Source organism: Neolamprologus brichardi, chromosome 2, assembly GCF_056152115.1.
Source record: "Neolamprologus brichardi isolate AB-2024 chromosome 2, ASM5615211v1, whole genome shotgun sequence".
NCBI lineage: Eukaryota > Metazoa > Chordata > Actinopteri > Cichliformes > Cichlidae > Neolamprologus > Neolamprologus brichardi.
The window spans coordinates 25,906,049-25,922,249 of NC_142105.1; the positions used below are offsets into that span (position 1 = coordinate 25,906,049).

At 42.0% G+C, this 16,201-nt stretch overlaps 1 protein-coding gene across 2 annotated transcripts in view; it reads right to left on the reverse strand.

The window, feature by feature from the left end:
* Positions 1–16,201, reverse strand: part of LOC102777688 (uncharacterized) — a 40,412-nt gene that overhangs the window by 1,167 nt on the left and 23,044 nt on the right. Inside the window, exons 1-3 of one of the 2 annotated variants that reach the window (XM_087849540.1) lie at positions 7,678–7,726; positions 447–764; positions 22–279 (exon numbers count right to left, since the gene is read on the reverse strand). In XM_087849540.1, coding sequence (XP_087705666.1) covers positions 22–279; positions 447–764; positions 7,678–7,726 — 625 coding nt within the window. Of the gene's footprint in view, positions 1–21; positions 280–446; positions 765–7,677; positions 7,727–16,201 lie in introns of those variants that run through there. The other variant, XM_087849533.1, reaches the window with a different exon arrangement.

The following is a 16,201-nucleotide window of genomic DNA, read 5'->3' on the forward strand; positions in this document are numbered from 1 at the left end:
ATTATTTATATTCTCACTCACCACAGGTAGATATTCTCTCCTCTTTGGAGACATTACTGACGTTGTTCCTTACTGAGCAGACCAGACGTCCTGAGACGTGCTGTTTCAGAGTGATGATGTTACTCTCATGATTTCTAGAAAGGAGCTCAGCATCTGTCAGTGTGTGTCCATCCAGAGTCCAGCTGTACTGAGGGCTGTCCCCTCCCTCAGAGGAGCAGGACACCCTCCTCTCTCCCTGGGACAGACACTTAGAGTCCAGCAGGACAGAGGACACAGGAGCTGAGAGAAAAACACACAGATGAGTTTTTTAAAATGGTATCTTGGTCATTCTTTATAGTCTCTAAAGAAAAACAGGAAAAGCACAAAACACATGTATCTAAAATTTTGTGAGATGTAATATATGGATTACCAAAAATCTATTAATGGCTTAATTTCCCAACATTTACCTTGAATGAACAACTGTAAAGTCCACCCGCCTGATGATCTTCCATCTGAATCCAAGGTTTCCAGGGTATATTTACCACTGTCTGTGCTGCTCAGGTTATTGATCCTAAATGTTCCTCTACTGGGAAAAAGAACTCTCTCTCTTATGGTATTAGAAATAACCGTATTATTTCTCACATCTAATATTTTTATTGAGTTCTTCACCAAGTAGTATCTATATATTTCTGAGGTGCTGTCCATCAGCTGGATGTCCACAGTTCCTCCCAAAGGTCCATAACACTGAGCTCCGTCCCGTCTGCCATCACAGTAAGTTTCCACACCTGCAAACAAAAAAAGGAAACACAGTTTGTTTGTTTGTTTGTTTGTTTTTTAAGTTACAAATTTGAGTTTGGCAAAATCTGCAAATGTCTACCTAAACCAAAAATGACAGTTTTGTGCCCACTGTCTGTCACAGATGAACATTATACAGGTCTGTGAATCACAGTTAAGGTTCAGGTAGCAGCACTATTTTCCCTGTGCTGATGAACAGTTGCAAACTACAACTAGAAAATGACAAATTCAAATTACACAATTATTAATTGAATTTGATTTAGCTGCTGTAGCTTTAGGGTTTTGTTGATGAAACGTGTTGCCTTATTGTTATACCATCATAATCTTATTTCATTTTTATTGCTATAGATAGCCGGAGCTTTTTTTTTTTTCTTTTTTTTGCCTGTCCTGTCTGGCAGTGTAGCAATCAGAACTGATGTTAAAAGGACAAAAAAAATGCCCAACACATTTATTTTTCCAAGTGTATCATTACAGCTTTTGCTATACTGGTACACTTGTCATATTTTATTAGGATTTTTGGGGGTTACTACAATCAGATTGGACAAGACCGGGACAGGAAAGAAGAAAGAAAGAAAAGTTGGTGATAAAGTTAACAGAAGAAGAGAAAGAGAAAAATAGAGAAGAAGAGGGCTAGAGAGAGAGGGAGACAGAGAGAAAAAAACACTGAAAATCTGCTTCACCACCCGCTGATTTTATTATTTATTTTTCACACGGTCATATTATTTAATGAAATGACCTGTTATAACTGACCCAGTTGAAGGTAAAGACTTATGGATGTTTAAAAGACTGATAGCTAATCTGGAAGATGTGGCCCAACATAAGGCCATTCTTATTTAAGAACCAAAACGTCTGGTCTCAGATGTGCTTAAAAACCTTTAAATTGATTAAAAATCCCAATCTGCAATTAATACAATACAAAATACTGCATAGAGTGCACTATACAGGTCATCGAATGTTCAAGATGGGCTTTACATCCGCCAACAACTGCTCACACTGTCAAGGCAATACACCAGACAATTACATCCACGCTCTTTGGTTCTGTCCACCAGTGCAGAAGTTTTGGCACGAGATATGTGAAGACTTATCAAAGTGTCTGAAATGTAAAATTCCAACCTCCCCTTTAGTATGCTTGTTGGGAAATTTGGATGATGTCACTACAGAAACTAATACAGTCCACATGGTTTTTACTGCTCTATGCATCGCCAAGAAAACGGTCCTCATGAACTGGAAAAATAAAAATAATCTTAATTCTAGCCAATATAGAAACTATCTAATAGATCACATTAGTCTCGATATAGCCTCTGCCACCACATTAGATCAATCCCTCTGGGCTCCTTTGATCGGCTCCATCACCTAGCGGGGTTGGGGGGTCGTGGTTTGGTCCCGCCTTGGCTATTGTGGTTGATGTGGAGGTTGGGATGGGCTTAGGGCACCTGGAGGACCCCTAGAGACGTTATCCCTGGAGGGCTTAACCCGGGGGTTGTGTTCATAACCTGGTTAGTGGCTCTGGTCGCTCTCAGAGGTTGTTCTCCTCGTGGCCGCGTGCAGCGGGGCTGGAGGATGGTCTGTGCTGGCGGGCGGAGGTTACTGGCCTGGTGGCCTGGCTGCCCCTGAGTGGATCCGGGGCGGGCGTGGGGGTTTGGGGTTCGGGGGTGCTTCGCCTCCGTGCTGGGGCTCTGGCTGGGCCTTGGGGGCTTCGGTCCTCGTCGGTGTGTCGCCGAGGTTGTGGGCGGGTGGGTGCACGGGGGCTCAGCCCTGGCGCAGGGGGCCTCTTGTGCATCGGCCTAACCGGGGGGCTCTTCAACTGGCAGGGAGGTTGTTCCATCTTTGCAGGAGTCCACTCTGCAGGTGGGGGAGAGACATAGGAGAGGTGGAGAATAAACTTAACCTGGGTGTCTGTGTCTTGTGTAGTCTGGGAGATGATTGAATGTTGGGGTGGGTACAGTTTCCTCTGCGGTGGGGTAGGGTGGGCTGCCCCGGGTCCTGTGGGGCTTGGCGGTGCTGCTGCCGTAGGCCCCGGTCTGGATGGGCCTGGGCTCCCTTGCCTTGGTGGATACCAGAGGACGGGGGTGCCTATTGGGGTCAGCGGGGGAGCTGGCCCTAGGGAGGGACACCCTCCCCTCCCTTCTTTTCCTCCCCATCCCCGGCTGCCTCCCTCTTCCCGCTCCACCACACCCACCCACACAGGTAGGGCTTTGGGGTGCGGGTGTGTCACCAGGGTGCAGGGGAGACATTCCCCCCCCCTCTGTCCTCTTCTGGCCACCTGTGCCTCAATTTTATCTCACAACTTAGACATCCACATTACTTACACTCTCATAACACACACACACACATATATATATATATATATATATATATATATACAGTGGGGCAAAAAAGTATTTAGTCAGCCACCGATTGTGCAAGTTCCCCCACTTAAAATGATGACAGAGGTCAGTAATTTGCACCAGAGGTACACTTCAACTGTGAGAGACAGAATGTGAAAAAAAAATCCATGAATTCACATGGTAGGATTTGTAAAGAATTTATTCGTAAATCAGGGTGGAAAATAAGTATTTGGTCAATAACAAAAATACAACTCAATACTTTGTAACATAACCTTTGTTGGCAATAACAGAGGTCAAACGTTTACTATAGGTCTTTACCAGGTTTGCACACACAGTAGCTGGTATTTTGGCCCATTCCTCCATGCAGATCTTCTCAAGAGCAGTGATGTTTTGGGGCTGTCGCCGAGCAACACGGACTTTCAACTCCCGCCACAGATTTTCTATGGGGTTGAGGTCTGGAGACTGGCTAGGCCACTCCAGGACTTTCAAATGCTTCTTACGGAGCCACTCCTTTGTTGCCCGGGCGGTGTGTTTTGGATAATTGTCATGTTGGAAGACCCAGCCTCGTTTCATCTTCAAAGTTCTCACTGATGGAAGGAGGTTTTGGCTCAAAATCTCACGATACTTGGCCCCATTCATTCTGTCCTTAACACGGATCAGTCGTCCTGTCCCCTTGGCAGAAAAACAGCCCCATAGCATGATGTTTCCACCCCCATGCTTCACAGTAGGTATGGTGTTCTTGGGATGCAACTCAGTATTCTTCTTCCTCCAAACACAACGAGTTGAGTTTATACCAAAAAGTTCTACTTTGGTTTCATCTGACCACATGACATTCTCCCAATCCTCTGCTGTATCATCCATGTGCTCTCTGGCAAACTTCAGACGGGCCTGGACATGCACTGGCTTCAGCAGCGGAACACGTCTGGCACTGCGGGATTTGATTCCCTGCCGTTGTAGTGTGTTACTGATGGTGACCTTTGTTACTTTGGTCCCAGCTCTCTGCAGGTCATTCACCAGGTCCCCCCGTGTGGTTCTGGGATCTTTGCTCACCGTTCTCATGATCATTTTGACCCCACGGGATGAGATCTTGCGTGGAGCCCCAGATCGAGGGAGATTATCAGTGGTCTTGTATGTCTTCCATTTTCTGATGATTGCTCCCACAGTTGATTTTTTCACACCAAGCTGCTTGCCTATTGTAGATTCACTCTTCCCAGTCTGGTGCAGGTCTACAATTCTTTTCCTGGTGTCCTTCGAAAGCTCTTTGGTCTTGGCCATGGCGGAGTTTGGAGTCTGACTGGTTGAGGCTGTGGACAGGTGTCTTTTATACAGATGATGAGGTCAAACAGGTGCCATTCATACAGGTAACGAGTGGGGGACAGAAAAGCTTCTTACAGAAGACGTTACAGGTCTGTGAGAGCCAGGGATTTTCCTTGTTTGAGGTGACCAAATACTTATTTTCCACCCTGATTTACGAATAAATTCTTTACAAATCCTACCATGTGAATTCATGGATTTTTTTTTCACATTCTGTCTCTCACAGTTGAAGTGTACCTCTGGTGCAAATTACTGACCTCTGTCATCATTTTAAGTGGGGGAACTTGCACAATCGGTGGCTGACTAAATACTTTTTTGCCCCACTGTATATATAGGGCCTTGAGGGTGGGCACGTTAACGGCGTCCAGTAGACGGTCTGTGTATTCAAACCTACCTCTGGCGCCGGTGCCCACCTCTCAATTTTAAATCCATGCAGACATTGAGGGTTCTCGGGAGGGGCCGTGCTAACACCTGCTGCTCTCTGGCAGCAGCACCATGCTCTACCTTGTTTTAAACACACTTTAGAGCAACACGCAGCAACACTACACTTGAGCGGGAGGAGGAGGGTATGGGGTCTTAACACACCCCCGTTCTCTGCTATCCATCGGGGCGGGGGGGCTGGGAAGAGATGCTGGCTGTCCGATTGGCCTCCCTGCTGCTGCGGAGCCTGGGGCGGTCTGCTAGCCTCCACCCCGGAGGGAAGGGTAACATCTCTTGGGTCTGGGTGCCGTTTCCCCCTCTGGGGGCGAGGATACCTGGACCCGGGGTATAGAGTATGTTTGGGGAGTGTGATTGTGTGTACATGTCCATTTACGTTTATTCCTACGTTGGGTGAGTGCTGAGTGTTTGTATATGTGTGCATGAGGGTGGGAATGCATGTCTGTGTCTGTGTGTGCCTGTTTGTCTGTGTCTATATGTCAGGTCGGGTCTTAGACTCCACCTCTCTGGGAACTCCCAGGCCCTCCAAGTGTGGAGGCCTATCTCCCCTCACCACACTCCCTGCCGGTGACTGATGCCCTCAGGGGTCGGTGCATTGTTGGTTCTTGGTGTCCGGGGCTGGGCGCTCAGGTCATGTGCCAGCTCACTCCTGGTGGCTACTTGGCGGGGCCTGGCGCCTGCTGCTCAGTCAGGCCTCTTCCGGGGCGCGGAGGGCCCTCGGGCCTCCGGCCTCTGTGCCTGCGGCTCGGTTCACTCTGGCACAGCTGGCTGCCGGCGGAGCCGACGAGCACGCCGGTGCAGCCCCCTCTAGTTTCTGCCCGGTGGCTACTGGGTGACCCCTCGCCTGGGTATCCTCAGCCCTTCCCATGAAGGTGGCACGGATGCCCCTCCGGTGGTCCTCCTTGGGCTCTTGCACTCTGGGACCTCTGGATGTCTGGGGCCTGGATCTCCTCCATGCCTGCTTCATGCCCTGGGGGACAGGGCTATGGCTCTCTACACCCTCTTGCAGACCATTACATGGGGAAACCATTTGAATACAAGCGCGCCGATCCACACAGGTGTGCACACAGGTGTTCACTGTTTGTAGACTTAAATCACACCTTTCTTGGCTGCTACTTCAAAGCACATTGTGCGCTGTCTGTCCTGCGTGCTGCACAACAACATTCAATATTTAGTATTTACTGCTGTTTACACTTAGGTAGATTAATGCGATGGTGTTGTGTATAGTATGTTGCTTTGTTTTGTTTTGTTTTTTTTGTTTGTTTTCTATTCTTTTTCTCTCAACAGGTGATCCCGGAGATATTTTTTTTTCCCCCCTTTCTCACTGTCCCTCTCCCCTTCTGTTTTTCTTTTCCTTCCTCTTTCTTTCTCCCTTTCCTATCCCTCACTCATGTCTGTCCCGTCTGTAACAACTGAAAATAAAATAAAATAAATAATAAAAACAAAGGTCGATCAAATGGACCAATACGGCAATGCCATGATGATCCATTTGGCAAAATAAATCTATTGGGTATCCTTGTTGGTCTTCAGACAACAATTCTGACGGCTAAAGAACCAAATGGGACAGGCAGAAAAAAAAAAAAAAAAAAAAAAAAAAAAAAAAATAAGAACATAAATGGAATAATACAGAAAGCCTCCACAAAGCCAGCTAACTTTTATTTGGCATGTGGGACGCCTTGAAACTTATGTGAACATGAAAAAGTATGCTTTTGTAGTTCTGCATATCTTTAGTGCTCTGAACAGGAGAAGCTCTACAGTGCAGTTCAGAAACAGAAATTACACTAAAAAGGGAGAACAGTATAATTAAATGTGTTTTTTTTAATTAACTTATGATGAGAGCTGAAGGAGCTTACTACTGTGAAAAAGAAACAGTAAACTGCATAATAGGAGGACAAATGACTCCCCCCCCCCCACTGACTATGGCATTAAAATAAAAATGAGAAACTAATTTAGGTCCAATATAACCCCCAGATCAAACTAAATAGAATACCTTCATCGTGTCACAAGATGTGTCTTCCACAGTAGTATATAGCACATGTAAATAAAGGAAAGTTTCTTCATGCTCTGCTAAACAACCACTGCACAGATGTGTTTGCATACAGTAGATGCACCTATCAGTTGTGCTTGGTCAGAATTCATCTATAATAACTTAAAACATTTAAGAAAAGAAAAAAAACATTTAGTACCTGAAAATAAAACCTAAGAAAACAGTTCTCTGGAGCAGTCAGAACAGACCCCTTGTTGAAGTGGGTGGGCCCAGGACCCTAAGGCTGGTAATTAAGTGCAGTTTAGTTCATCTTGAAGCAGATGTGTCGTAGTAAGTTTAGAGTACTTGAAGTTCATACAATAGAGCTTCACTCCCTACATCTGATTTCACCAAATAAACCAAAAAACTGTCACAATCAAAACTTCATATTAAATGCACACCCGTGTCAATATAACCTCTAATATTACAAAACAAATATTTCTTCAAAAGTAAATATGCTTAATGTAGCTTGTTGATCATACTCATACCTCAGCAATATAGTTTCCATATAGGTATAGCCTATATGGCCTGTTAATGAAGGTATAGCCTTCATTAACAGGCCACTCAAATGAGTATGTTTTGTCACAAATACTAATAGTATTGATACCAGCACTGTTATTGGTATTGGATCGATACTAGTACGACAGGATCTATAGTGTGTTCAACATATGTTGAACAAAATATCTTTAGCTAAATATAGCTTTTTCTTCTCTCTCTCCTTTTTAATCATGGCTGGAAACATATTATTGATTATGAAATTAATAAGTAGAGACGACATGACAAAAATAAGTTACTCACCATGAGAGACTCTAAGCAACACCAGCAACAGTCCAACTGCAGCTTCCATGTCTGTTCAGCCTGTGTTGATCAAATCAGCAGCTTTTCCATCAAAAACAAAGGTGGGTGTGGTGCTCTGAACGGACTCCAATGTGTTAGTAAGCAGCCTCAGAGGCGAGTGAAAACATTGACGTCCGGTTTTGAAGTTGTACTTGTATATTGATGCACTGAGGGGATAAAAGGAAGTGGTGTCGGTTTTCCTTCCTCTTTTAGCTTTCAAGAAAAAAGATTCATGCGTGATGGATTGCGAGAAAGGGAGGGGAAGCATTTATTATTTATTACTAAGTGATGTTTTGAGCATGCCTAAAATATAAATCGGCCCATAAAAAATAATCTATTCATCTATAAACACTGTAAAAAAAAAAATACATGTCTAACCCGTGACTAACAGGTCAACCAGCACATTTTGTGTTTACACACACTGTGTAGTATAGCAGTTAATTCCATGTTTAAAATCTAAGATTACTGAATAAAATATACAGTTCTAAAATGTATTCTTAAAATTAAATAATGGTTCATTCACTCATCTTTAAAGCTTAACAAGGGGTCATTTCAGATTTTTAGCATGTGAGGTATAACTGTATAAATCTTAACAAGACTTATAATCCACCAAAATACGTCACCCATAAACTGTAACAACTGCAATGAAGTTGGATTTCAGTTCTTATGATTTCATTTTAAAACCTGAATGTTGAAGGAATAACACAATGTCAACTGTTCTTTCATTTAATGGCACTCTCTCCTGGAACAGAATAATAATACTGCTTCAAACCTTTCATTGCCTAGTTACACCTTTGTTTCCATGAACACTGACAGCAATTAGTTATGTGAGATTCTTTTTTTTTTCTTTTGTCCATGCCCTCTGTCCATGCTAAATTATATTTGGGCATTTTTACACTGGTTAACATAGTGATAATAATAATATTGATATTATTCTGTCATCAATCTGAGAACCCCTTATTGCCTAGTATATCATATTTGATACATACAGGGTTTTTTTTAGTTTTTTCTAAAATTCTATATCATCTGTGTGATTTTTTTCCTGTGAAACCCCTAAATAAATTGCACAATACACTTTTAAGCAATTGAAACTCTCAACTTTCAAACAATTAGAATTTTCTGGCACTTATCTCATGGTTCAGTTTTTAAAGGGTTAACATTTTTTCAGCTCTCTTGTGTTGACTTCTTGTACTGACCCGTTTGTATATGATGGCTTCACAGTGGTCAGATGCACTGAGATGTATTACAATCAGTGTCAGATCCCATCACAATGTCATTCTGTTTAGTTAAAGACTCGAGTTTCACGATGTTCTGTAACTGAAGATGCTTGTCATAATGTTCACAGCAATGCAAAGGAAGTACACATAATGTACAAGCTGATAAAATATGTGCAGCCACACTGTGCTATTCACAATTTTCTAAGCATGCTTTTTCACTGTAATGTTCCTGTTCTCAAGCTAACTTAAGTTTCTCATGTTATCATGGTCACTTGGAAAAAAAGTGAAAAAAACTTGGCAGACCACAGTTAGTGCACTAATTTATTCAAGCTTTCTTCAAGCAGTTATCTAAGTTATCTCTAAAATTATAAACACACAGTGAGCTCACTAACACTGTCAGAGAAAAGTTAAGGGCTTCTCTCTTTACCTGACAGAGGATAAATTATCCCCAGTCAGCCCTTCAGAGTCCACAGCCTGTGATCAGAACACAGTTAATGCTACATCTGTAAGTCTTCCATTAATTACTTATGTCAATGGATCCCCGAGGAAAGCCAAGAAAGCTGATGCTACACTTGCTAAATGTTTTATAGAAGTAACAGAAACAACAAGTGAGAAAAAAGGCATCTTCTTGAAAGATGACCTGTTTATGCACAAATGGGCCTAAGTTAAAGCAGGAAAATCAAGATGAGGACTAGGGTGTGGTATGGCACATGGTAGTTCCCAAGGGGAACAGCCAAGGTGTGTTGCAGCTAGCCCACAAACATTCACAGTCTGGTCATTTAGAAGTTAAAAAAACATGACTGCATCCTCCATCATTGGCTGAGTGCTGGGAACATTTTTTCTGGCTGGGTCTTAAAACTGATGTAGCTAAACCTGTAGCACTTGTCAAATTGCTGGTAAGTGTAACCACTTTGTGCAACCTGTTCCTATCATTTTGCGCTTGGTGAGTCTTTAGAGTGTGTAATTGTTGATTGTGTGGATCTGCAATCTTTAGGTATTTCGAATATAAAATCTCTAGCCTCAAACAAACATCTGGCATCAAACTTTAAAGGCCATGATGCACAAATACTGCCTTGAGACTGAAAGACACTGGGGTAAAGGTCTTGCTTTCCTGCTGTTTGCTGCTCACAAAACTAAGCAGATATCTCTCAGTTTTATCCCTGCTGAACTGCTGCAGCTACATCAGCCACAATTATAGTTACAGTCAGTGGTACATCAAAATGTACCAAGAATTGCAATGAATTATTTTTGTTTAAAGTTTTACAAGCATAGGTGAAGCTTTAAGTTGCAGAACTTAACACAAAGGATGTTATTCCTTTGGTCGTTGTGGCATTAGTTACTAGTTACTTCTTCAAAAAAGTAACTGAGTTAGCTACTCAGTGACTGTACTTGATAACAGAGCTATTGCATATTTTAAATAATTAAACAGAGCTAAACATAAGAAACTCCTAATAGCACCACCCACAGTCCAAATGTAGCTTCGTGTTTCCTCTCTGTTTGTCTGTGAAGGTTCTCAGTCATCCAGGTCATCGTAGTCTAAGGAGCTTGGAAAGAAAAGCGTCTGGACTTCTTTAAGTTCTTTCCTCTCTGTTCACTTTCTGTCAACTCAGCCAGCAGCTTTCAGATAAACTCCTCTACTTTACCAAGATGCAAATGGCACAGGCTAAATGCAAACAGGCCTCTTTGCACACTCTGTGCACAGAGGCACAACTGGTTTCCTGTTGGTGACCAGCTTCAAATAAAAATGTGTGAACTCAGACCAGGCAGGATGTATGTCAGAGAAACCCAATTCTCAAAAGTACTTTTAATATTTACAACTAAATAAAATGATCAAGGACAATTGATTTATATCCAGTTTGAAGCTAATTGAACACAGAAATGACAGAAATACGCTGTATAATAAAGCCATATATATTTTGTTTAATACATTTAAAAAATAGATTACTTCAAACCTCAGAACACATTCACAGACATTCACGATTGTTGTGTTGCTGAAGTTTTGTGTGTTAAGGTTATGTGCATGCCAGTAGAGATTCTAATAATGAATAAAAAGAAGTCAATCAGCATTAGTAGTCACCATACAAAACCACAAGTACTCATGTAGCTGTTACATGATCGAGCTATTATTCGTAGTGATTGTATTGTGCTCTTCCCATATATTATAAGTCTGTACTGATGAAGATAAGATGCAGCACAATATCCTTTTTAATTGTCTATTTGGGTTTTTTATATAGAACAGTTTCAATGTTCACTGTGCATGTATTCAACATCTTACATTTGTGTACAATATAATATATATATCTAAATATGTATCTATCTATACATATATATATATATATATATATATATATATATATATATATATATATATATATATATATATATATATAGATGGCCGCCCCTCTCTAAGCCTTATTCTGCTGGTTTCTTCCAGTTAACACAAATCTAACCAACCAACATGACAGTAGACATGATCACGATTACCTGCTGAAGTTCAAATTGAGCATTCAAATACGGAAGAAAGCTGATTTTGTGACTGAGAACGTGGCATGGTTGTTGTGGCATTAGTTACTAGTTACTTCTTCAAAAAAGTAACTGAGTTAGTAACTGAGTTACAATATTTTAAAAGTAATTAATTACTTGAAAAGTAACTATTCTGTTACTTTAAAAAAATGTTTAACCCTCTAGGGTCCAGGGTATAATTGGCCATTTTTAACTACTTTTGATTTTCCCTCCACATTTTACCTTTAAAAACTATTTACTTTGCCTCGTTTGGTATCATTCTTTTCAGCACAACCTCATGTGTCTGAATTTACAGTTATGTTTTCATTTTGACATATTGTATTAACACAATTGATCTAAAATCAGACAAAAAACATAAAATCAGAGTAGAAAAAGTTATATTTTTACTGTAACAACCACAAACATGTTTAATGAATCATATTTCATAACTTTAAATGCAAATATAAATTGTCAATTTTAAAATCCTTTGCACAAGTTTTGCAAACAACACAGTTATTTGCATCCATTTACCTTTTACCTTGATTTTTTAAATAACCATTTCAAACTATTTACAGTACAATCAGCTGTTCTGCATTCAAAAAGATGCCACACAAATTATTCGTGCCACTCCAAAAACACAATTTCTGTCCACTATAAAGGAGAACATCACAGCCTGATACCTGCAGGCCTGACAGCAGCAGGTGTATCACTTCTTTTTCTACCTGGAGACAGCGGTCGCCTCATTGTTCTGACACACAAAACTATCCACAACACTACACACTAACTACACAAGACAACACCACTAACTACACAAGACAACACATTAACTACACACTCCAAACACGCTAAACGTCACAAATCTCTCGCTCTCTCTCTTTTTTTGCTGTCTTTCTCTCTCTCTCTCTCGCCGTCACTCCTAAAACTTCCCCTGTTTTTTTTTTGGGGGGGTTTTTTTTTGCTCATAAGCAGAGAGTGCTTGCTGGCGCTGTCCTTAGACAGTAAACGTGACAAAACTATTGAAGAAAAAACACCGCGTATATATTGTTTATCATTACTCTGGTTTTATGTGGCCTATCAACACAATTTAAAAACTGGTATATATCACCTTGTTGCTTTGTCTTTAAGTGGTCATGTGATTGGCTTACCACGACTACTTTATTCTTCCTCAGTCAAACAGCTGCACTCATGCGATTGTTTTGCCCCCTTAGCTCCAGGTGTTGTGCTAGACAGTGGTCATGATTACCATCCGGGGGAGCGCGCGCAGCTGCTTAAAGCTGTAGCGTCCGGATTACTTACATAGGCAGCTACTTCCGTGCAACTGATATAAGATGTGGTAATCTGAACACAGCTTCAACCGTCTGTTTGTTGAAAAATAGGCCACATTTTCTTGTGAGTAACTGTAACGGCGTTGTAACAATAGGAATAGTGATTAGTTAGATTACTCGTTACTGAAAAAAGTAACGCTGTTAGTAACGCCGTTACTTGTAACGCCGTTATTCCCATCACTGGTCGCAACCATACGAGAACTGCCCAACACCTGGCAGTCCCTCCCCCTTACTGAAGAGGCCTGAGCTACCCCAGACCACAAACCCCAAAGTTGCAGGTCAACAACCACACCAGAACAGCCAGTCACACCCCAGAATCAAGTTCCCACCTCCTCGACCACGTCCTACAGGGAAGACAAGAGAGAAACTGTTTGATGAAAACCATCATGTCATCAGTGAGAGTGGTGCACTGAGCCCTAAATTCACTGAATTACCTCAATAGAAACTGTCTGTGCTTTCAAGGAAAACAGAAAGAAATTTTCATATTCTCTACATTTTTCTACTTTCAATACAAGATGTATTTTGCTGCATCAAGTGACTTTCCGCACTGTAGCCCAAGAAACTGAAGGAGTTTCCTACTGTAAAATAAAAAATAAGCAATGAACAGTGAGCAATTCTCACAACAACTGACCTTTTACACTGTTAAAACTGGTGAAAACACACACGAGAAAGTCATGCAGGGTCAGTATAAGCAAATCCCCAGATAAAACAAAATAAAACATTATGCTCCTGTCACAAGGTGTGGCTTTCATGGTAGTATATAGTATATGCAAATATCAAAAGTTTCTTCATGCTCTGCTGAACAACAACTGCATGTTTTTGACAAAGAGTAATAACAACTATAGAATCAAACACAAGTCACGGTCACAGAACATTAAACACAAAAGATAACTAGAACAGGCAAGTTATCAATAAAGTAAACTTTGTTTCACCACTTGTCCTGACAACCCAAAAGAGTGAACATTATTGCCACAAACTGTCATCTTCAAGCATGAGCTGAGAGTAGCTATGTGTCTCTCCTGTGCCTCCACCCAGACCCCCCACACCATTGTTGTCAGGTGTGCTAGGCTGTGCAAGAAAGGTTGGAGTTGGCTTAGGTTTCTCATTACTCAGCTTGTTGCTTGTGAAACCTCCAATGGTGAATGTGTTCTCGTTTGGCTCTCAGCGGAGGCGGTCGCACTTTTCTCCTCTCCTCCTTACCCTTATCTTCCCTGCTTAGCCTCTCTGTCCTTGTCTGTCTCATGTGCATTACTTTTTCCCTGGAACAGTCTCTCACTGTCGTTCTCTAAAACCTAAAAGAGAATTATGGATTTGATCAACTGGTCTCTGAATGCTATTGACACCCTCTTCTCAACGAGAAGTCTGGGCTCGGGAGAGCCCGAGTGCCCCGGAGGGACTTTCCCTGCCGGATACACGATGGACGGGTGGCAGAAATGGAGGCTCGTGTGCCTGGCGGGACTGTCGATCGAGGACGCTGAAGATATTTACCTATTCGGAACCATGATAACGGGGTTCTTGCTGATCGGAGCTGGCATGGCCCTGACTTATCGGAGATATAAGAGAGCGGAACCGGCTGTTCAAACCCCCCCAAAGCTGCCCGCTGGAATTGAAGCGACGGGACGAGTCGCGACCTCTCACAACGAACGCAGCATGGTTAACACCTTGGAGACGCTTATGGCTGATGTGAAGGCTCAAAACAACACCATTGAGCGTATGGTGGGATACATCAGAGAGGGCCCTGCTCAAAATGAGAACCTTGAGCGAAAGCTGGATCACATCACAGAACGGATCACAGCAGTTGTGAGGTCTCAGAATCAAAAGAATGATAACACCACGGATCAGAAGTTTGATAACATCATGGGGAGGCTCGCGGCTCTCCAACGGGAGATAGAGAGACCAGTATCAGAGTGTTAAAGATCAGCTTTGAAAATTCTCAATAAATCAACAAATTCGGGATCAAATGCAGACACCACCACGGCGCCAGCTGCACAGGCCCAAGGCTGAAGCCGGACAAACACTCCCTGATAACGACTGTGATTTGACTATTCTCCCCATCCCATGCAAGGCCACCTGGATTGGCTGGAGGACTGTTTACTTAGCCTGATAGGGCGAAGGACACTGTCTCAGCTGAACTATGGACACGCATACACACACACTTACACTGATAAGCACTCACTCATCTCCCCTTCCCTTTCCAACGCCTTCGATGCTTGTTACCTCCTGGGAACACGAGGCGGGTCTGGGCCCGCGCTGGCGAGTCGGCGCAGTGGCAGGATGTCTGCTGTGTTGCCTGGGATTACTCCATCCCCCTACTCCCACCCTGTGGCTTGTTATGTCTTCATAATGTTGTGCTGTGAACATTCATGTGCTTTTTTTTTTGTGCAGAGGAGTTTTTTTTGTTTCCTGTTCTCGTGCTGTCCTACCATGGAAGCACAGCATGAGTAGGGGTCTCTTTTTTTCCTCTTGTACCTTCCCATTGTGTGTACATTTCAGTGTTTTTTCCACAACTGCCGATCTCCGACTTGTAACCCCCATGTAATGTCTGTGTTATGTGTGTAAGGTCGGGGGGGGTGTCTCATTTCACTGCGGGGCAACCTGTATGTGACAAATAAAATCTGAATCTGAATCTGAATCTGCTGTGGTTGATAAGTCACTAAAAATCCTCCATTACCACGTTCTCTCCATCTTATCTTCATTTTATTCCTGTACAGGTGGTGTGGCAATTAGGTTGTACATGTACAATGACAATAAAGGTCTACTCTATTCCATTTTATTGTACTACAAACTTTTCAAAAACATTTAAAGGAATAAATGTAAACAAATTGAGTACAATACTATTCCTTTCAAAGTAAATGTCTTAGTAGAGGTTTGCACACTCTGAGTGCTTCTTGTTTCATTTTAAGACCTGAACATTAAAGGCATAACACCAAGACAACTATTGTAAATATCTCACATAATGGCTCTCTCCATTGACACATATAAATAATGCTGCTTTCATTGTTTTTCTTGGTCATTTAAAGCTTTGTCTGACCATATTCTGTTTAAAGTGATTTTATTGAATGTAGTTTTTATTGCACTACCTCAAAGGCCCTAAAGGTATTAGAGGAACCCAAAATAAACAGCTCTTGACAATAAAAGGTTTTTTAGGGTATTTTACACTTGCTGTAACAATAAGAATACTCTTTATCATCAACGCTTTCTTGTACTGACCTATTTAATAGTTAACAGTTTTACAGTAGTCATCTAAGTTTGAAATCTATTGCAGTGTCTGACCTCATCACAGTATCAGTCCATGTATCCATTTAAAAACAAAGGTTTTGAGATGTTTTGTTTACAAAATTGCTGGTTGAATTTAACAAAACTTGGCTAAGCAAGTGGACAGATCTGCTTATAAGCAGAAGCTCTGAAACTGTACATCTTGATAAGATATGGACAGTCACA